This window comes from Lissotriton helveticus, chromosome 7, assembly GCF_964261635.1.
Source record: "Lissotriton helveticus chromosome 7, aLisHel1.1, whole genome shotgun sequence".
NCBI classification, from domain to species: Eukaryota; Metazoa; Chordata; class Amphibia; order Caudata; family Salamandridae; genus Lissotriton; species Lissotriton helveticus.
In genome coordinates, this window is record NC_136068.1 from 1,160,382,315 (window position 1) to 1,160,404,410 (window position 22,096).

General features: G+C 44.8%; 1 protein-coding gene and 1 long non-coding RNA gene across 2 annotated transcripts in view; one reads left to right on the forward strand and one right to left on the reverse strand.

Annotated features, from left to right (window-relative positions):
• Positions 1-210: 210 nt before the first annotated feature.
• The window catches only part of LOC144770067 (uncharacterized), a 304,509-nt gene continuing 282,623 nt past the window's right edge, over positions 211-22,096 (reverse strand). The window contains exons 3-4 of the long non-coding RNA XR_013598785.1: positions 2,721-2,753; positions 211-421 (exon numbers count right to left, since the gene is read on the reverse strand). This is a non-coding gene — a long non-coding RNA (uncharacterized LOC144770067). The remainder of the gene's footprint in view (positions 422-2,720; positions 2,754-22,096) is intronic.
• Positions 13,975-22,096, forward strand: part of LOC144767283 (monocarboxylate transporter 7-like) — a 37,927-nt gene continuing 29,805 nt past the window's right edge. Inside the window, exons 1-2 of the mRNA XM_078650790.1 lie at positions 13,975-14,153; positions 21,469-21,710. Of these exons, the coding sequence (XP_078506916.1) occupies positions 21,476-21,710 (235 nt within the window). The 5' untranslated portion in view covers positions 13,975-14,153; positions 21,469-21,475. The remainder of the gene's footprint in view (positions 14,154-21,468; positions 21,711-22,096) is intronic.

The window sequence follows — 22,096 nt, forward strand, 5'->3', positions numbered from 1 at the left end:
CAGAGCGAAGACACCCAGGCCAGAGGGGAGGCAACAGGAGGATGAAAATTTGCCTGCAGGGCACACAACCACCGCACCACCACCAACAACTTCTCCTTTCCCACCATCACCACAGCACCAGAGAACGCCGCCATCTACCCCAACTCTATCCCCACTGCCACAATCCCCACCACCACCACAGTTAGGCAGGAGGCATGCCGTGGCCACCATCCAGCAGATGGAGGAGTCGGAGGAGGAGGGCACAGGGGGCCAACAGTCTCCAGTAGAAGAGGACGGCAACATGGAGAGGGCTGAGACACCATCAGAGCGCGCCCACACATCCTTAAGACGCCGCAGTGCAAGGCCAGCCAGTCCTCAAGTCTCGGAACAGGGTGAAAGTGTCTTCGCTGGACTGGAAGGCAACATGCTTAAGGTCCAGCGCCTGCAATGGAGAGAGATGCGGTCATTACATAGAGAGTTGTCTCACATGAACAAGCACATGCACCGAAGGGCATAAGTGCAATGGACAACAACATGCCTGAGGGCATGAGAGACATTGCGACATCTGTGGACAAGCTCTGCAGCCAGTGGGAGCAGGACCGTCTTTGTAGGCGCAGAGAGAGGCAGAGACTTCAGGCCTATACCAAGGCGCTGAGCCGGCTGGCCACTGCTACCTCCCTAATGTGCAGAAGGTCAATAGCCATGCAGGAGGAGATGGCACATTGTAGTAGGGATGTGACTAGGGGGATGGTGTCAATGACCTCTGCACAGGAACTGCTGCAGAATGAGAAGGTGGCCACTATGGAAGCGGGGGGGTACAGTGAGGAGGCTACTAGCCGTGGTAGCATTACGCCCTCGTCCACCGAGGGCAGGAGGCGCAGCGAACGCCACAGCACTGCCCAGGAACATACAGGCAGTACAGACAGTGTGGCCAGGGAACGTGGAAATGCAGCGCATGGGCGCAGGAAATAGATCCAACTAGGATTTGGGACTCATTTGATGAGTGATGTAACCTATGTCTGTATGGACACTGGTTTTGATCTTGGTGGTGTGCTAATTAAACACCATCACACAAATACAGTAACTGGCTCTGTCTCCTTACTCACTCAGAAATAGTTGCATGTTATCTCTGCCCTTCTGTGTCTCCCATCCTGTTCTGCTGCCACACCAGGTGCGCAGGGCTCTGTCTGGGGATTGTCCTCGCCCTCGTCCTCAGAGTCAGTTAGTTCCACTGCTGTTCCTTTTTTTGTGGCAAGGTTAGGTAGCATTGCACATGTTGCTATTATTTTGCAACATTTGATGGGACTGTACTGACGTGCACCTCTACTTTTGTGGAGGCAACGGAACCTGCTTTTTAGTAGTCCAAAGGTGCGCTCCACCACGTTGCGTGTGCCCTTATGTGCCACATTGTATCTCCTCTCCCTTGCGGTGGATGGGTTGAGATATGGGGTGAGTAGGAAAGACCGGAGGGCATATGCGCTGTCACCTAAATGTGAAAGATTGTGCAATTATTTTGTGTCACCAATAGGTTAATCCAAGGTATACATCAGGGTGTGTGACATCAATTTTCCTAGTAAGTATCCTTCTCCAAATTCACCAGCAGCCAGACGTGTGTAGATGCTACTGTTCCTGAATATGTAGGAGTCGTGGGTACTCCCGGGGAATTTGGCAACAAGGTCAGTGATGATGAAGTTTGCATTACATATCACCTGCACGTTTATGGAGTGAGTGGATTTGTGGTTGCGGTAAATGTATTCTGTTGCTGCAGGTGGGCAGATTGGTATGTGGGATCCATGGATGCAGCCTATTACGTGTGGGAACTGTGGCTTTTGGTAGAAATCCAGCTTGGTCTTCTGCAGCTCCGCCTGTGTGCTGGGGAAGGTTATGTAATGATGCATTCTGTCCATCACGGCCTCCAGGAAGGTGTTGAAAAAGCGAATAGGCAGCTCTGTGACACACCACCCACTGCTGCTATCACACCCTGGTAACTTCCTGATGCCAGGGGGTGTAGGCAACAGAGCATCTGTACATGGGTGGGTATTACGTGCGCCCTTGGTGTCTGATGCTCAAGATATGGTGCCAGGTCCCGTATCAGGTCAAGGATGGTGTGTGGGTGTAGCCTGTACCTGTCATGGATTTCAGGCTCAGTCAATTGGAACAGTGTGACACCCAGCCTGTACACACGCTCTTCCCGTCTCCAGAACCTCACTCCAGCTGCTCTCAAACGTAGCCGCCTTGCTATGAGGTAGAGGCCCGCCATTGTGTTCACACTGTTGCATTTTGGGGCTCTTTTTATGCACTGCACCTGATTACCACCTGCTCTGGATCAGTGGTAAATACAGATTCGTTAATACCGATTTTGGTCAAATTCGGTATTACCGAATTTTGCTACATCGCATTTCGGAATTATTACCGATTCGTTATTTACCGATTCGGTATTGTTTGTTTCGGTGTTCACCGATCGGTAAATAAGGAATCGGTAACTGTTTCCCTTGGATTTACCGATTCGTTATTACCGAAGGCATTCGGTAATACGTACATCGCACAGGGCTAAATACCAGTCGGTAAAGCTGAATTTTACAGATTTTCGGCTTTACCGACCGGTATTTGGCCACCTACATCTGGCCCCAAGTTAGAATTGTTAGAGAGCAAGTTGTGTAATTTGAAGAACAGCAGGAAAGAGCATAACAATTACTAAGAGAATTAACTAAGACTAAGTAGGGTTTTAGAACAATACTTACCCAAGGGACAGTACATGATTATTCAGCGTATGCCTGAAAGACAAAAGAAAGAAAAGACACATTAACTAAGACGGGAGGAATAAAAGCCCAAGACTAAATACAAATAACAAGAGTCCTCTAGAGAAGGTAAGAGTAGGAATAGAAGAGTAATCAAATAGTTTGAGTTCGCAAGGGTAACAAAAAATTGACGTACATACATATATATATATATATAACTGTGTATATTTATTGATTACCATTGATTGATTGATTGTTAGCTATATATGGATAGAACATAACATCATGCCTTAAACACATGCGTTATTTGCACATTTACCTACAAAATAACAAGAACGGTGGCCCAACTATCTGGTCTATGTTAGGGGGTGATAAGGTATTTGACCGGTATTATTTCCCCTTTAAATAACAATTGACAATAACCCCTCATCTGGGAAGTGGGTTCAACCTGCACACCGCACTTTTTCTCCTGCCACAGTGCGCATGAATAATATATGGACATTTACAACATATGGGGCTCCATATCGTTTCCATTACATGCACTTGATGGCAAGCCTTAGCAATGCAGGCCTATTTACTACGCATTACATTATATTATGAATCAAGAAGAACATTAGGACTCATGCTGCACTTTCAAAATAAACTAATTCTAAGTCTTTGAATTTTAAAACACTGTTTTGTTTATTGCACTATCACTATTTTTATAGGACACGGTTTTTATACTCGCACGCTGAACAGTACATCTGTTTTCTTTTTTTGAGCGCCAAACATTTAAGAAAGCCACATTGGGCTTGATGCAAATGACGAAATATTTTCTGTAGTTTTGGACGCCGTAAATTCTTCTATGTCTATGCCAATTGTAGGCCTTTTGAAACATGTGATGAGCGTATTTAAACCAATGCCTGGTGATAATCTGTGTCATGTGATCAAGCGCTCTGGGAAGCGCGAAACGCGTCGTGATGACTGTGAGCAACGTAACTAATTAAATCATTTTTGCACTTATTTTGGGTCCGCGTCCGTATTTGCAGCCTGGAGAAAGCCTGCGCCTTGCCGGATTATCCTTGGAACATATATATATATATATATATATATATATATATATATATATTGCAGATTATAGTCTCAAGAGGCAAGCATAAGAAAAAGAAAAAGACAGAAGAGTAGCACTAGTCTCTGGAATGTTAAGTAAGAACTAGATAGAGATAGCCATAGGAAATTGGAAGAGAAAAAGGAAATGTGTTAATGTTTTCTCTTTTAATGCATTAGGATTCCTTAAGATCCGTCAACCTACAGACGAGACCTAGGGAGCCGAAAAGAATATTCCGGAGCAGTCTCTTCTATTGTTTATTATTTTATCCATTCCCCCTTCCCCCTCAGAGGTCCTTGAGGGTCACGTTTATATAACAGACTCTGGTATCTGGTCTCTTGGAGGTGGAGTTGGGTAAAAAAACAGCTACCTGTTCCTGTGCAATTCGTGGTAAGAGTTAATTTATAGTCTCTGACAGGCAAACCCTAATATCAATAAACTCAAGAATATATTTCAGGGCAGCAATATGCGATCTAATATTTTGTGTAAGGTTTTAAATAATGCCCAAAATTAGAATTAAAATCACAGAATAACAATGTGCATGGTGTTTCACTTGCTCTGGCCATCACAGGGGCAGGGGTTCGTATTTGGAGGACAAGACTTCATGTTAGGAAAGGCAACTAAATGGTGGGCAATCCCTAATCTAAATCTAATTAATACAAAATGGAGTAATAAATTTGAAACATGAGCTAAATAACTTTGACAGCCCTCTTCCAGCTCAAGTGAATAATACAAGGTTTCCACCCCCACTCACTCTCCCCTGAACTTCCCTAGTAAGGATCATGAAGTTATCTTTGATGGACCGTTTGGTGAATGTTACCACCAGTAGTGGGTTAGGCTGAATTGGCATCTTAAACAAATCAGTGAAAATTGAGTTGATATAACTTAGCCAGGGGGTACTCAGTTATCGTACAAGCAATCTAAAATAATTGACTTAGTTAATCTAGTGTCATCTTTTATCAAACTAGAGCGAGGGGGAGGGGTGTGACGAATATCTGCTAGATACTGTAGCTCTGCCTGTGTGTTATCTCTGTGGAGGCATAGGTGGGTAAATATAATAGGGCACTTGAGGAAATAGTTTTCCTATATCTGTAGTGCCATTCTATTATAATGACCCCACACACCAGCCCAATATATGGTAGTAAATAGTGCCCTGGCCTTGTAGATTGCTAAAATATCTTTAATGGGTCCGGAGCTCAGCTGTCAGGAGAACCTGAAGATTCCGTGGGGGCTTCTATTCATCATACCCCTAACATTTGTGATTTAGTGTGTCCAAGAGCAGTTGCCTGCAAAAGTGATGCCCAAATAACAAAAGTTATCAATGATAGATACTGAGGTATTATCCATAAAAAACGTTCTACATTTCTTTTGCTTGGCCTCACAGATCATGGCACCAATGTATAAGTTCTATTTTTGTTAACCACCAGTTTCCTTGCTGCAATAAAATCCCTAAAGGTGTTCATTAGTCGCTGTCAGCCCACTGGGGTCCTTACCAGCAAAACAGCATCATCTGCATATAATTGTACTGGTATAGAGCTCCCGGCGACTTAAGGGAAATCTGCATGTACAGCTTGTAAAGCCTTTTCCACCCCATTAATAAACAGGGAAAATAATAGGGGGGCCAGAACACAACCTTGCCAAATAACTCTTTCTACATTAAAACGTATGGTGCGTTCGTCTTGTGGGCCAACGCGTACTTTACTTGATCATTTCTCGTACAACCTTGCCAGAAAAAAAATGATCAATCTAGGTGCACCAATGGTAAGCAGGGTTGATCAGAGAATAGGGTGATCAACTAAATTAATCAAAGACACTGCTCAAATCTGCGAAGCAGAGATACAATCTACCACATGCATATTTACCTATTAATAGGTCCAGATTCACACATTGCTCTATGGTCCCCACTCCTTGTCTGAAGCCAAACTGTGATAGGGAAAGTATTGAGTGTTCGAGGGCCCACTCTTCCAATGTCATGAGTAACACTTTGCTCATCACTTTCACTGAATAGTCTAAAAGAGATATGGGGTAATAGTTATTCGCTTCGGATTTGTGGCCCTTTTTATGGATTGGGACAATAATAGACATTTCACATGAGGGCAGTATCTCAGTAGTTGCGGCCACATTAAAAGTTCTAGTTAAAAGTGGAACCCACAAGTCAACAAAAGTTTTAAAAAACATCCACTGGCACTCCATCGGATCCTGGGGCTTTACCTCCTACACTTTCCTTCAGTGCTAATAGGACCTCTTGAGTCGTAATGTTCAGAGGTAGAGGCGAGCAGGGGAACAGTTTCCAACTTGATATATTCTCCTTCCTTACAGCTGGTAAACTAAACATTTCTGTAAAGGGAGCAACCCAGGCATCACACGCAACATGAGATAGCTCTGGGAACGAGTTACTCTTTAAAAGAGGTGAATTGACAGTATCGCAGGCAAGCTGGTTATTAGCTGTATCCACAGCCACTGACTATTTGGACCAGGCTTCCTCTTGTATCTCTTTCTTCCTAACAAGAAGGACATTTTTAAAGTTAAACCCAAGCGTTTTAATCAATGTATTGTAGCTAGGTTGACAGTGGAGGGCCAATTTCAATTCTTTGGAGGCTATTGTACATGCATGATTAAACCAACGTCAATGTTGGCCGCAACCTGGGTTACACAGATAAGTCACGAGGTCATCAATTAGATTAGTGACACTGGTAAAACTGGAGAGTAACTGAATGGGAGTAACTTCATCCTCTAGGCAATAAAAAATAGCTGTAAGACCGTTAGAAAAAATGGCATATTTAATTTGGGTTGGAACAACTCCACCCCACTTTATGCAAGCCCCATTTGGTCTTACATTGGTAATAATGGTAGAGCTTGGTGAGATGTTGCTGGCTTTGCCCCCCCCCCCTCCCCCCAAAATAACGTCAATACAATTTTGATCGCTTGGTTCCAGCTTAACAACCCTGGGTGTAGTGCACCACTTACTTGCGTTGGCTGACAATTAGAAATGATCGATGATGGTTGTGGCTCTCCTTCCTATAAAAGTTGGTATCGGGTCTGCATTATTATCACATGTACATTTTAGTTCGTGTAAATCCAGTTTAGTAATCATAGACTTTAGTATAGTCCGTAACCATTTAGGTGGAAACGTAAAAAGCCTCCCCAGCCTGGTTAGTAACCCCACAAACCTGTGTGGCGGACAGAGGGCAGGATTGGATGCTAAAGTCTCCTGCCCAGATGAATATAAAACTAATAGAAATAGAGAAAAGTAGTGTCTCTCGACCGCCATTGAGGGCTGAGACCACCTTCCCATGGGTAGAGTCAAAAATGTTGTTGTAAAAATTCACCAATACCACATCCAGGCCTCCTTTAAACGTTAGCCATAGTATTAATTAATGTAGCCCTATTATTTGTCTCTTGATGTTTACCTAGAGCTTATTAGATATAAGGACAAAGAGCTCCCCTATTGCCCTACCTGCAGGCGATGGATCGGCCTCAAGCCATTGTGATGAAAAACCCTCAAAATAAATGGGGGCTGTACACCATGTTTCCTGGATACAAATGTTGAGGCCACTTATGAAATCAGACCAGCCTAGTGCACCCTGTTTATTCGCTAGTCCACCTACATTCCATGATGCAATTTTTTAGCACCCCTCCAACCCAGGGGAGGTGATGCTGGGGATGTCAAGTTTGCGATACCACTCTCTGGTATGTATTATCTACATTATTATTCATAGGTGGCAATGAGACACCAATTAAAATATCAGCACAATTGATCATGTTAATACCTAGATCAGTATCCACCTGCCCCCCCCCACCCCCAGTTAGATCCTCATTTGTTTTATGCTGCCCCGACTCATGTCAATAGATGTCCTGGAGGTCACTCAATGCGTGGAACCTATTAGATACTTACAGGCACATGCATCGACCTTTTTTGCAAGCGCAAACGGTGCGATTCGCAAAAATCGGCCGTTTGCACCCGCAAAAAGGGCTTTTGCAATTTATTGTGATTTCTTAAATTGCAATTGCATTTAAGGAATCGCAATTTGCGATTTCTTAATTGCAATGCAAGAACCACTTTTAAATAGCAATTTTGCTATTTGGGGCAGCAAATTATCGAGCATTTGGGAACGTCTCGGGACTGTGCATTAATCGTGATAAATCGAGAGTGATACCGTTGGGTAGGATGGCCGCTTGTCCAAAGGAAGAGCGACCAAATGTCGGACACCCTTGGGCCACTGAAGGGGAAAGGTATTTGGGGATTTGTCTGGCTTATTCTGGGGACACCTTTTATGCAGCCAATTTGGGACGGGTCCTTGAAGGACTACAGAGCTTGGTGCGTTTCTGGGCAGATCTGCCATTCTCGCTTATGGTGCGAATAGCAATTGTCAAAATGATTACTCCCACGCGGTGTCAATATCACACCTCCTACTTGCTACCGAAATCGTGTTTTCTCACCTAGGACACCCTCATTGGCACGCTATTATGGGGAAAAAGCAAAGGAGGGTGTCTAACGACATTGCAGAGGACATGGGAGGGGGCGGATTAGAGGTTCCACGCCTGTATATGTATTAAATGGCATCCCAATGGCAATATGCGGTACACTTGTTTGCCGACGAAACTAACTGGTAGAAAAGTTTGTTGGCCGGGACATACAGTGGGGAATCGTTAGTTGCATTACTGATGATCGGATCTTCGATCCTCAACAGCTACTCCTACATAATACGGTATGTGGCAACGGTATGGGAGCAGGCGTTGCATAGGGTGGTCCATCATGCTCCATATGCACCTGGATGTGCCTTTATGGGCAGTGCACCCCTTTGCGGCAATAGCAGACTCTATGTCGATCAGCCGTTGGAGGGCAGGGGGGTTCTCTACTGATGGGGGATCTGTATTCGAATGGTCACTTTATGACCCATGAGGAGGCATAAAATACCTTTGACCTAGGACCTGGACAGTTTTTACAATATGCTAAAAAGGCAAGGGTCGCGCGGGAACTATGGCAGACCTTCCCGGGCGAACCACCTGTTACTAGAATCCTTAAAACTATGCTAGAAATGGTTCAGGAAGGTCGATTGATAGAATTCTTATATCGAGCCTTAAGAGATGATCTCTCGCAGGAGTTGCGGCCCTGTCAGCAGAAATGGGAGGAAGTCCTGAAGGAGCTCCTACCGGAGGCGGAATGGCGGAGGATACATGAGGTGGTTCGCAAAGTCCGCACGAACTCTCACTTTAAATTACTCCATTGCAACGTTATACACCAAGTATTTTTAACCCCGCGAACACTACATGTAATATACCCCAATAGGGAGGACTGCTGCTCTAGATGTCATTCGCAGGGAGCGGACCTCATCCATATGATCTGGACCTGCCCCACATTACGGTTATACTGGGAGGCAGTACTGGGGAGACTGGGAAGGGACATGGGCTGGAATATTACTTGAGATGTCAAGACAGTGTTACTGGGCTTACTGCTGACTCCTAAGAATAAAAAACTGAGCCGATGATTCGGAAACCTGGGTCTGGTATTGGCCAAGAGCTGGGTGGTCATAGCCTGGATGCAACCGAGACCTCCGAAGCATTCATCTTGGGCAAGGGATATAAATGAATGGGCAACGGCGGAATTGGTCCGGATGCGTTATGTTCGGGTAGACGAAAAAGCGGAGGACGATAGATCGGCTTGGGCGTCTATGATCTCTGAACTGCAGGACGGTCAGACTCACCTCAGTTTGCGCTCTCAGAACGGCGTTGATATTCTGAGGGATGGCGCCACTAGGGCTCAGGACAGACACACCCAGACATCTGATCAGTGAGGGGCGTATTGCAGGTTACTTGTCCTCAGCGCCGAGACACCGTTTTGGTATTTGTGCGCTTTATAAATAGCATCATCATTATCATTATCACTGATCGACAGACACACTATACTGGACTAATGGCAATAACACACAAAACTGAACTGATATAAATGGAAGGAAGTTAGGGGAGGCGGGTATTGGATATTGTTTGAGTTTCTGTTAATGCTCTTTTGATTACTATGCACTGTTGTAGACACAACCGTTAAGAATGTACATCGAAATGGGATATCAGCGGGCCCCTACTTATCGTCCGGTCTGTGATAATCTATTAGTACTGAAACCAAACTGTTTTTTACTATGTGAAATGCAAGTGATGTGCAGTCAGTATTATGTTTATGGCTGAAAATGCTAATAAAATATATTTTTTAAAATTACAGAGCAATTAAACTGGTCGGTAATTTGCATAAACTTTGAAAAATGCACTAAAGTGCATTTTTCAAAGTTTCATGTTGGGCACACACATGCCCTAAGGGCATGTGTGTGCGCAACATGGGTGTCCATCATGATTTTAGGGGTGCAACAGGGTGTCCTTTTGACACCCTTGAAATTGCATGCGCAATTTGCGAGTACCTATTGGTACTCACAAATTGCGCATGCAATCTCCCATTCATTCATTCCTATGGGCCTGAAGGCCCATAGGAATGAATTGGGAGCCATTCCTTAATTGCGACTCGCAAATTGCAAGACGCAATTAAGGATTGTTTAGGAATCGCAATTTTTATAGGTGGGTGCAGGTATTAGGTATATTGCCTGCCCCCTGCAAGTGGCACTTGGAATTTTGAAGGTGCCTATAAAAAAATCCGCAATGGAGATATTGCCTTCCCTTGAACGCCCCTTGCCTAACTGGGGTCCCTAAAACTGATAATACAATCAAATTCACAATATTTCCTCACCGGGCCAACCCAACTCACTCTCCTAGTAAACAGGATTTGCTGTGCACTCCCTACGGAGAATTGGCAATTCGTGTGAAGCCAGTGTACCGCTCTATTCTTCAATGAATCATGGATTTCTAATTGATCTGGCCGCAAGGAGGGGACATTAACTAAAACTGTCACATATGAGCAGCATTCTGCTGGTAAGTTAATAACAGCATGAGCACCAGCGTCATAGGCGCGACTAACCCTTTCAAAATTGTGAGCTAAGGGCTGTAACTCATGGCGGCGAGTGTCACTTTGTGTTGGGTGGATTATGTTCTCAATAGGTTGCTGCACCATATTCCTCATGTGGGCCGTATGAGGATGTAAACGTTCACCACCCCTAGAATGTGGCTTAGTCACAGTACCAACCTCTTGTCACCTGTGACCTCCTACAATCTATTGCCTCTCAGAGTGGTGTCTGGTTGCTCCTATGTTGGGCCCTGATGTATTAGGTGTTATAGTTGCTAGTGATGGTTTGTCGGGGGCACACCCGCTCAAATCCCCGATGGGTGGGTTATCATAATTATTTGTAATCTTAGCCACTTCAGTATTCAGGAGCTCTAACTTCTCTCTGATGGGTATTAGTAAATCCTCAATTCTGAATGCTATTCCTACTATTAAAGGTGCCCAGAAAGACTCCATAGAGTGACTTGGCCAAGTCGCTATCTCTATGTGCGTGGAGGTTACAGGCAAGGGGGCATATTTACCACCAGTCACCATGGGGACCTTCCTACACTCTTGTCCTCTTGGGTGTGGCAGGGCAGGCAGTAGAGGCACAGTTATAAGAAAGAAAAAAACTAGAACCGGTTCTTGATTTGGTTGAAAGAGAGGCAACATTCTGCCATATCAATTTCTTTAGAGGTAACATTTACCGCCCGCACTAAACAAGAATCAATGGACGGGCGGTGTTCAATGATGGGGGAGTATTTGTGGCTTTACGCTTGCCCATGTCACCTTGAATAAGTTGTAGGAGGAAGAAGAAAAAAATTAAGTAACCCACTTTAACAAAATTATTCACTAGATGCATAGACAGTCTGTTCCATGTGCGAATGACAAACCACTAGAATTGACGACTTAGCAGTAAGACAATTAAGTGCCTTAATTATTCCACTTGAAAGGCTTCGAGATTTAGAACAGTAAAGTCAAGGCATATAAAAAACTTTATGTAATACGCTAAAATACACTAAAAATCTAATTTGAACAATCAAAGCAATTACAGGCCTGGAGGTACCCTTAAAGTGGCTAGGGGTCTGCAGCTCCTGATTAATAGTCTCCTACCAGAAACTGGGGACCGACTTCAATGTTTGTCCAAGTTAGACAAAGTAACATACAAGTTGGATTGGGATTCAAAATCGGACCGTGCACGCCGATTTTGCATTTGCATATTGCCTTTCCTTAAGGCACTGCTTCTGCAAAATGTTATTAAAAAGGGGGGGGGGTGATACAAAAAAAATGCACGGATTCGTTTACACTGGTGATTGAAAACAAGTGAGGCCACTTCTGCTCAGTCCACCTGCCCTGCTAGGTATGCATACATTAATGGGCCGGCCCTGCGAGAGAAAGAAAGTGAAACCTCTGCCTGTTGCTAAACGTGAGGTGATGAGCGCCCATCTGCATCCTTAAAAGCCACTCGGACACCAACTGGGCCGCGACTGTACCCAAACAACAGCAACACCACCAAAATCTGCCCCCAGACTGCTCCAAAAAGCAGCCCACAGTTGGAGCTCGGCACTGGTCCCTCGGGCACTGCCCGGGTGCCCGCGTTACCAATCTGACGCTGGTCACATATGAACGTAAAACAGTACAATACCTTCCTCCAACAAGCTCCAACGATAATGTTAGGGGGGGGACCTGGCCTCTTCCGTGCAAGGATGGGCCTGCCTTAGGCCCGGGCAGCTCATGCCGCAGAAAACTAAGACGTGCTTTATAGTGCCGACGCAGGTAAGCTGGTGGAACGATGCAGGGACAGCCTCCTGTGGGATAAAGTTCTGCCCAGAACAAGATTGATGAAACCCGCGCCACAGGTGACTGAGGCAAGCTTTATAGCACCAAAACAGGTAAGCTGGTGAACCGATGCAGGGACCGCCTCCTGGGGCACTGTACAGGCTGGGGAATGAAATCCTGCCCAGAACAAGACTGATGGAACCCACGCCGAGAGGAGACTGAGGTGTGCTTTATAGCGCCAACACAGGTAAGCTGGTGAAACGATGCAGGGACAACCTCCTGGGGCCCTGTGCATTCTGGGGAATAAAGTCCTGCCCAGAACAAGATTGATGGAACTTATGGCCATCATTTGGACCCCTAGATCACTGGCATAAAAAACTTGAGGGGGCCCTCCCTACAAGTTACGTGGAGGGCCATAGTACTGTTCTGGGGGGGGGGGGGGCACACCGCGGGGGCCTGTGTTACTCCACTGCCCTAGATCAGAGCATATATATTTTACTGTATGTAGAGAAGACCAAATGCTGGGTCAGCCACAACGAAATGTATATGATGGAATATTACATTGGTGGAATTTTTAAACCGTAGTAGACTTTGAATTAGGTATACAGAGTGCATGGCCCAGGACGAGGGTGAGCTGGGTGATTAGGCCGACAGAGGGGGTAAGTGGAGGACAGCACTTACAGCCTAGACCCGTTGGACGGCAGGGTACAAAATAGACAAATAAGGTAGCGGGTTGAGCCTAACAGCAGTAAGGGGCTATCCCACCGTTGCAATCGGAGAAAAACAAACCATTTTATGACCCCAAAAAAGTGGCATGTATGATGGACTCAACAACTAAAGAATCAGAACTATGACAAGCAAATGACAGGACATGACTGAAATATGGAAGAGATGATTTAGGACCGGGCATCCTATCATTCATAACCTGTCACCTAATTATGACTTATGATCCTGACTTATGATCCTGATTTATGTGGGATATATGCCAATTGGAGTGGGCCAAGTGGAGGGGTTATCGCTGTATCAAGCTAAATCCTGTGGTTCTCACTGAACTCAAGGTTCATACATGGGGTGAGGATGTGGTGCCAACTTTGGAACTGGAGAACCAGGTTCCAGACTGGCGTAGTCCCGTGCCATCGATTATGTGCCATATTATGGGGAAAAGCTCCGAATGGACCAGAGATCGATGTACATACACGCAGTCTTTTTTTGGGAGCAATGTTGGCATTGTTTCTATACACATCACAGCAGTCTGCATCAATCTGTATCCTGTGGATCGGAGCTAGGCAGTAGTAGTACCCGAGCGTGCATCCGCACCGAGAGCGGCGCTCGCATCCTTCCGTCTATGGGGCGATGGTGCAGACTGCTGCGCGCTCCCGCGCTGCTCGGGCACGCTCCCGCAGACCGGCTGAAGCCGGTATATATACCAAGTACCCAGCGAGGGCTGGCAGTGCAGAAGGGACCAGGGGAGGGAGAGCAGTAGCAGGCAGTGATCAGCCGTGTGTCTGGGGGCGAACCCGGGCACACGGGGTCCTGTCTGAAGCTCGCCTCCTCCGGGAGCAAAGGGTTAAAGAGGTCAGGGGGCTACAGGGCGCGAAAAGGTCAAGGGGGCTTAGATCTAACCTCCTGCTGCCAACGCAGGACACTGCTGGTGAGTACTGCTGTTTTATAGCATACACTTAATTAACAGCCGCTATAAATGATACATTTAATAAATAATTGTTAGCAATGCATAGAACTATTAAAATACATAGTGTGAAAACCAATACATGTCATTTGTTTTCAATGTACACGTTTGACAAATGTATTTCCATTTACAGAATAAGTCACTGTATTTATATATCAGGGGTTTGCAGACCCGTAACAAATATTTAAAATCATGGCATAGAGTGCATTTATCTTTACCTGCCACCTGTCCCCAGATTTTAAAACGTAATTGGATTTAAAGTGAACTTTAGATTTTTAAAGCAGGTCTTTGTTTCATGAGTTTTGGAAATCTTTATAGCGCACGCTGTGAACTTGTTTTAAAAGCACGCTGGGTAGCCGGTGTTGTAGCAACGCCAGTGATGCTCTCACTCAGGTGCAGTTTCCAGTTACACGGCGGACCAGCAGCAACTCGGAGGCTGGCACTGTCTGTGCTGCCTTGTGCCGACGCATACATGCTATTCGTACCGCACTTCGAATGTACTTTAGGGAACGTTCTATTGAAGGAAAGATGTTTTAGGTTTCAGCTTTGAAACGTAAACCAGAATATCTGGTATTTTACCCAGACAGTGAGGATAGGGTGACCAACCGTCCGTAAATTTCACGGACTGCCCGTTATTTGGGCCTCTTGTCCGTTGTCCGTCAGGAAGTCTTTCACGGACGCCTTTTGTCCGTAATTCTGGCGTTGGTGCAAGCTGTCCCCCCTGCAAGCAGCCTGAAAGTTCTCCAACTCTCACTGCAGGGGCCCAGCTCGCCCTGCTGTGAACTAATAGGCCTGCAGCAGCCCCTCTCGTCACAGATTGCCATCGGCCATTATCATTCTGTTGTCTGCCTGATTATCAAACACAGAATGATAATGGGACCCTCTGTATAGATACAGCATTTGCTGGGCTGCATCCTGCCAGAGGTCTTCATGGAGTGAGGAGCGCCCCCCTGAGTGTCTGTGACTGCATTCCCAGGGGGGTGCAAATGCCTTAGCAAAGAAGTGTAATGCAAATGAAGACTGCCTGGAAGTGTGGCCTTCTTTATTGGCACAATTCCAGGCGGTTTTCATTGAAGTGTAAAATATACAAATCGTGCTATGGGGGCTGGGGTCATTTGGAGGGGTGGCAGGGTCAAAGAGGTGGCTGAGAAGGACAAACTCTTCTTTAAGGACTTTATTTAATAAACAGTTACGAACGCAAAAAAGCAAAACACACACAATGAAAAAAAATAATGTAATTCAGGTTTAAACATAGTGTCATTCTGGCAAATCCTCGAAGCACAAAAGCAGCCCCACCTGCCCATTGTCATTCTGTATGCTGGCTGATTGTCACATACAGAATGACAATGGTCCAGTCTAGGCTGGTAAAGCATGTGGGGCCTTATTTATGAAAAGTGACGCATCGCTGCGTGAAAACAGCGATGCGTCACTTTTCATTGTGCACTCCTTGCGACACCAATGATGCGTCATATTTAATGTATGACGCATCATGTCGCAAGGAGTTACAGATACGTCAGTATTTCTGACGTATCTGTAAGCGCAAAAGTGACGCATTGCTGGAGTGTGTCACAAAAGTGACGCAACTCCAGCAATGCGTCCTTTCACATGGGGAAAGCCCCATGTGAAAGGGCTTGCGTCAGTCTTACGCCTGCTGCGAGGCAGGCGCAAGATTTTGACGCAACAGCGTCCTAAAAATGACGCAGTGAAATCTCATAGATTTCACTGCGTCACTATTACGAGGCTTTTTGCGGGGGAACGCCCCCTCTGCATACATTATACCTGACGCAGGTATAATGTGGCGCAGGGGTTTAAAAAGTGACGCATCTACCTAGATGCGTCACTTTTTAAATATGGCGCAACAAGGCGCATGTTTTACGCCGCCGATGCGTCACAAAAAGTGACGCATCAGCAGCGCAAAACTGACGCAAGGCCTCATAAATTAGGCCCCAGGTTTCTCCAGGTTCTGTATAGGGCAGGGCATTCTGTCAGACAGAAGAAATGTGCAAAAACGCCAATGTTGCTACATGAGAATTCAGCTCAACAAAAGGAGCTGGTGAAATAAGTTAAAAAGAAGGGGCTAGAGTTCTTTCACAGTCATTTTTGAACTGATGCATTTCAATATTATATTCAAGGAAGCCAGATTGCTACTTTTTTATTTTATTCAAATTAATAACCATTGACAAAGCCAATAGTTCTGGCTTGTTGCAGGTGTAACATTACTTGTTATATATCTGGATACAATGACAGAAGAGGCAAAATACCAGTCAGGCAGCACACTATATTAAGCACAGATTTTTAGCTTTCGTGTTTTAAGCCACACCCTTAATTACATCGAACACCCCCTCTGGAGGAACCCCCCCGGTATTTTCATCCCACTTAAAGCCCTGGAAACAACACCATCTCACAGTCACCTCAGGGCCTGGCACTGTGCATCATGCATAACCCATGAATTTCATGTTTTCAGATTTCCTATGTGCAGGGGCATAGGGAACCCTACCCCCACCCATTGCTTTAGGAACTACAACATGGGTTACATTCTTGATGGGCCTCTTCTGTCTGCAATTCTGCAGACAAAGGCTCAGCTCATAATTAATATGAAAAGGTGGGCGAGTAAGTAAATGAAGGGATGGGTGGATGGCTGGATAGATTAGTGAAAGGGTGAATGGATGAGTGAAAGGGTGAATGGATGGATAATGAGGGAAAGGATGTATGGATGAGTGGAATGACGGATGAGAGAAACGGTAAAAAGATGTATGTATGGGTGGAAGGGTAGATCGATGGGTAAAAGGGTGGATGGATGAGTGAAAGGATGGATGAGTGAACGGGTGGGTGATGGGTGAGTTAATGGGTGGATCGATGAGTGAAATGATGGATGGATTGATAAATTGATAAGTACAAGGGTGAATGGCTAGACAGATGAGTGAGCGGGTGGATGTAAGGATGGATGAGGGAGTGAAAGGGAGGGTACATGGACAAATGGATGGATAGATGAGTGAAGGAGTGAAAGGGTGGATGGATGACGGATAGGGTCAATGGATGGATTCATGAGTGGATGAGTAGATGGATGGGTGGAAGGAAGGATGGCTAAGTGAAAGGGTCGATGGAGAGAGAAAGGGACGAAGGATTGATGACTGAAAGAGTGAATGGGTGGAAGGATGAGTGACTGGGTGGATGGATGAGTGAGTGAAAGGATGGCTGGATGGGTGAAAGGATAAAAGGCTGGATGTTATGTTATGAGCAATTTATATAGCGCGCCATAAATGAATGGATGGGTGGATGGATAATGGATGGATGAGTGAAAGGGTGGATGGATGAGTGAAATGATGGATAGAAGGATACATGATGGATAGGTTTGCAAATGATTGAATATGTTTGGATATGGATGAGCTTAATTATATTCTATTGCGCGACCTCCACTGATGTGTCTGTAAAACTTACCTTTTGTCCTGAAGTTTTGTCCTGAATTTTGACCTCCTGTCCTGAATTTTTGTCCTGAATTTTGACCCTTTGTCCTGAATTTTTACACTCACCGTCCTGAATTTGCACCCATGTCAGTTGGTCACCCTAAGTGAGGATACCGCATCCTTCAAAAACTGTATTTTTATGTTGGACAGAATTGGACGTCGAAGTGATACCACACATCGTTTTATCTCAGCGACCTACGTTTAAGGGCGGACGGCTTGTCCCATTCTTAGTCCGTCAACAGCTTGTTTGCTGCTGAGGGGGTCCCGTCCGAGGGATGGCAATTAAGTGTGGAAACTACTGGAACTAAAGGGGTCGCTAATAGACCCGTTTACGCTCAGAGAATCTTTTGCGTCCTTCTATGGCTTACGAGCTAGGGGCACCGAAGGGGCAAGCCAGGAGTTGCAAGTCACAGCTTTGACACCTGGCTGGCTATGTTTAATCGACCCTGTGTTGTGAATGTGCCTTTTAAAATCTCTTTCCCGCACTGAGCGAGTTAAAGGTAGCGGCTTGTGTACCTTCGTTTGTGGGGCACACGTCAGCACTTGTACCCAGCCTTTTACCGTGTAATGGCTCTCAGCTGCCCTCCTCACTGAGAAACTTCACTCCCAACACTCATTGTGCACTTTATGTATTCCATATGTGGCGCTACTACCGGCCAATGGTGTCACAGCGCTGCACAGTCCAAGAGGTGCACAGCCACAGAGCCCGCTCTTCGGAAGGCGCGTACTGCGAACAGAACCCACCTCTGTACAGACCTGCCACGGTGAAAGCACTCTATATGTTACGATACTGCTTTACAGACGGTGATAAATACTATAGCGCACGCAATTGTATTCATTCAAAATAATTCTTACAATGTAGCGATATGGTTATTTTTCCGGTGGGAAACACTGCTACTGCTTTTGGTATAGGGGACCTATATTACAGCACTGCTGCAAAACCGGCCTCCCGTACCAAGAATGCCCCCCCACCGGGCTAAAACCGACCCACCGGGAAAACTCCTGGTGCCCACCACTGCCAGTCCAGTTCGGTGGTGTGAAAGAAAAAAAACTGAAGTATCTGAGACACTCTGAAGGTCACTACAGCGTCCACACGTCTCAGTAATGTTTAATTCAGAGACTCATATTTTAAGAATTCAAGAATTTTACAGTCTAAATATTCACAACAAAATCATTGTTATTCATTTATGTGGTACAGCTAACAAGTAAGCACTGACAAAGGCAATACCTCTGGCTACTTTATGTATGAGTTTTTGCTGTTGTGTGTCATGGCTAGATGCAATAACAGAAAACTCATTGAGGGACCCACCTACTGTTTAGGTTGCAGAATGTGTAAAGCACATGATTAGTTTATTGCATAGTCTATGTAGTACTTACGCTCCCCTTATGTGGGGCACTGAAGCATGGGCCTACTTGAGCAGAACGTTCAGCCACGTAGGTTGGGTGGATGGAGGTTTCTCCTGTTTAGGAAGTGTTTCCATGTCTTAGTGATGACCCCAGATTATATATTTGAAGTCACTCCCATAATTACATAGGCCACGCCTCTTGGAAAGGATTCATATTTACTCTTCTTTGGCCCTACCCCTTCCAAAGTCCCTCCCACATTTTCCATCCCATTTAAAACACTGCTCAAAGGTAAAGGTAGCTTTTAGGGAGAGAACACGTGTCGGATCAGACTGTGGATATTGCAGAGAGGAAGGCAGTCTGTTTCCTTTCCAGGAAATAGTAGAAGAAGCTCTCCCGCCTAGGGAGAGAACAACCCAACGCACTACTTTCAAAGGACCAAAGGTCTGATTCATTACTTCAACTGTGAGGATATTCGTACTCAAGATGAAAGAATGTTCAAATGTGTGATTTATTCATATCCATATCAGGATTTCAATATAGATGGTACATGTCAATAATCTGTATTCCACACGTATGTTCGGGTGTGTTATCACATCACACAACCCAATGCATTTCGGGCATGGCCCGTCGTCAGGGGAATTACTCTACAAACAAAAACATACAAGAACCAAATGTAATACGCATGTAACAATATCAGCAAAAACCAAACTAGAATCCAATCCCAGTAAACGTGTGTTTGAAAAATGAGAAGTGCTCGACTACGTGAACGTGACAGAGAAGCGAGAGTATGTGACCCTGTAAATGAAATTATAGCCTTAGAACCAAAAGTCACAACCGAACCATAAACCATAGTGAAACGCTATATATAGTGACTACTTCAATCAAACGGGTGCACAAGATAGAATATATCTTCAGTAATCCAGTAACCACCACCAATCATGCAATAAGAAAACGAGTCCCCGATCGTGGGTACTTACTCGTGTGAATGTAACAGCGGGACTCCGAAGAGTTCCACGAGGTGAACGCGCAGTGAGAAAGCAGGAAGTCAGAATATACACGACAGTGAACATAGAGATAGGACTAAACGTAATGAATAGAGTGTGGGCGCCATCTTGAAAGGTGCAAACCAGTAAGGCAAAAGTAAAGTAGACAGATCAGAGATAATTCAACAAAACGGGATGACAAAAAGAATCACAAATAACATAAAAATTCAATGCGATCATTGAGACCCAACGGGGCCATCGTGGAAAGGTACCGGATCCAAAAGTTCTCTCTCTTTAGTAGGTGGTTCTTATTGTTGCATGTGATAGGAACTTGTTCCAATATTTGGAATTTAAGCTGAGCCACTGTATGTCTGTGCTCAAGGAAGTGGGTGGCAACACTAGATTTTTGATTTTCAGTTCGAATGTTGCTCTTATGTTCCAAGATTCTCGTGCGAATCATTCTCTCAGTGTGGCCCACATAGCATTTGCCACATGGGCATTTAAGAACGTAGATCACATTCTTGCTGCTACACGTTGCGTTGACCTTCAACTTGATAGGGAAACCTTTCATCGGGTGGTTCATGGTATTGCCTTGGATGCTGTTATGACAGTTGCTGCCATCTGGGCTGCTCTTGTATCACTCAAGCAGCATAACATTCTTTGTAAGTGTGCCTGGCTTAGATTTGTCTCGTGTCTCCCAACTCAAATTTTACCACTGGTCCCTCTAGTCCTCTCCTACTTGCTACCTGTCAGCTGGACACCTATAGTCTGTACACCAAAATGTAGGGCTGCTGTGCTCAGCAATATACTACGTCTTTTTGGTAACCATTACTAATATCGCTCAATTTGTATTGGTGATTTTTTTTTGTTTTAATGGGATTTCTAATACATCTATTTTTACTGTTTTCTATACAACAGTTTAGAGGGAGGTTCATGAGATCCATTACTTATGTTCTATTCATTAATGCTAGTACAATAATCTGCTCTGAAAACGGATTAGCATGTACAAGGTTAGAAAAAGTCACTGTTCTTGATAAATTGTTCCTTTTTGGTGTATTTCCACACAGTCCTGTTTGCTTGTCCGTTGCGCAGATAGCATAGGGTGAACTAGTTGTTTTTGTAGGTGTTTTTCCCCCATTCTACCTTAACCACTGAAACCTCGGGAGGACTCAACAAACACTCAGAAAATATTAGCATAGTACACAAAAGCAAATGAGATACATTTTTAGTGAGTTTTCTCAATGAAAATGTAAATCTATTTACACAAATGAGCGTTGGAGAGGTCACAACGACTGTCAACCCAAAGAGATAGGAAATCAGGGTCCAGTAGGAAACCAAGACTTCAGTTGAAGGATATAAGAAAGGTGTGAGAAGGGGGGACGACGACACTTTTTAGTCTTCTTAAACAGGCCAAGCATGGACAAATCGAAATGTAATGTGAAAAGAAACCCAACAGGTAGATTAAGCTATTTCTTTTCTCTACAGATTCAGGATGACTGCCATGGAAACATCGAGAACATGCACCAATGTAAAAGTTTACACCAAAGTGCCTGATGGAGGCTGGGGTTGGGTGGTGGCCTTTGCCTTCTTCTTTGTGGAAGTATTCACATATGGAGTCGTTAAGACGTTTGGAGTCTTCTTCAGTGAACTCATCACTTACTTCGAAGAAAGCAATAGTCGTATATCCTGGATCATCTCAATATGTGTGTTTGTGATGACATTTACAGGTGAGTGACACTCTTCCCCTCTCAAATAAGTATGTAGTACCTTAAATCTGGAACAAAAAGACTTGCGGAGCATTATAGAAAAATGAAATTCTGCTATTAAACACGCTTGAAAGCAGCGGTCCCTTTGCCTGCAATTTACGTCGTAGCAGGTGTATCTTTTAGTAAGTTTGTAGCGTGTAAACCTAGGGATAACAACCTACGTTAAGCTTAATGATATCTGAAGGATTTCCCAGGAACATCTTCCATATTTCTTTCTGAAATGAAGAAATGCTGCCCCTTCGTGTATTCACATCTTTGACACATTTTTAAGGTAAAGCTATGCACATAACTTTTTTGTTTGTTTGTTTACCAATTTGAAGAAACAGAGTTTGTTATGAAAGGTAGTT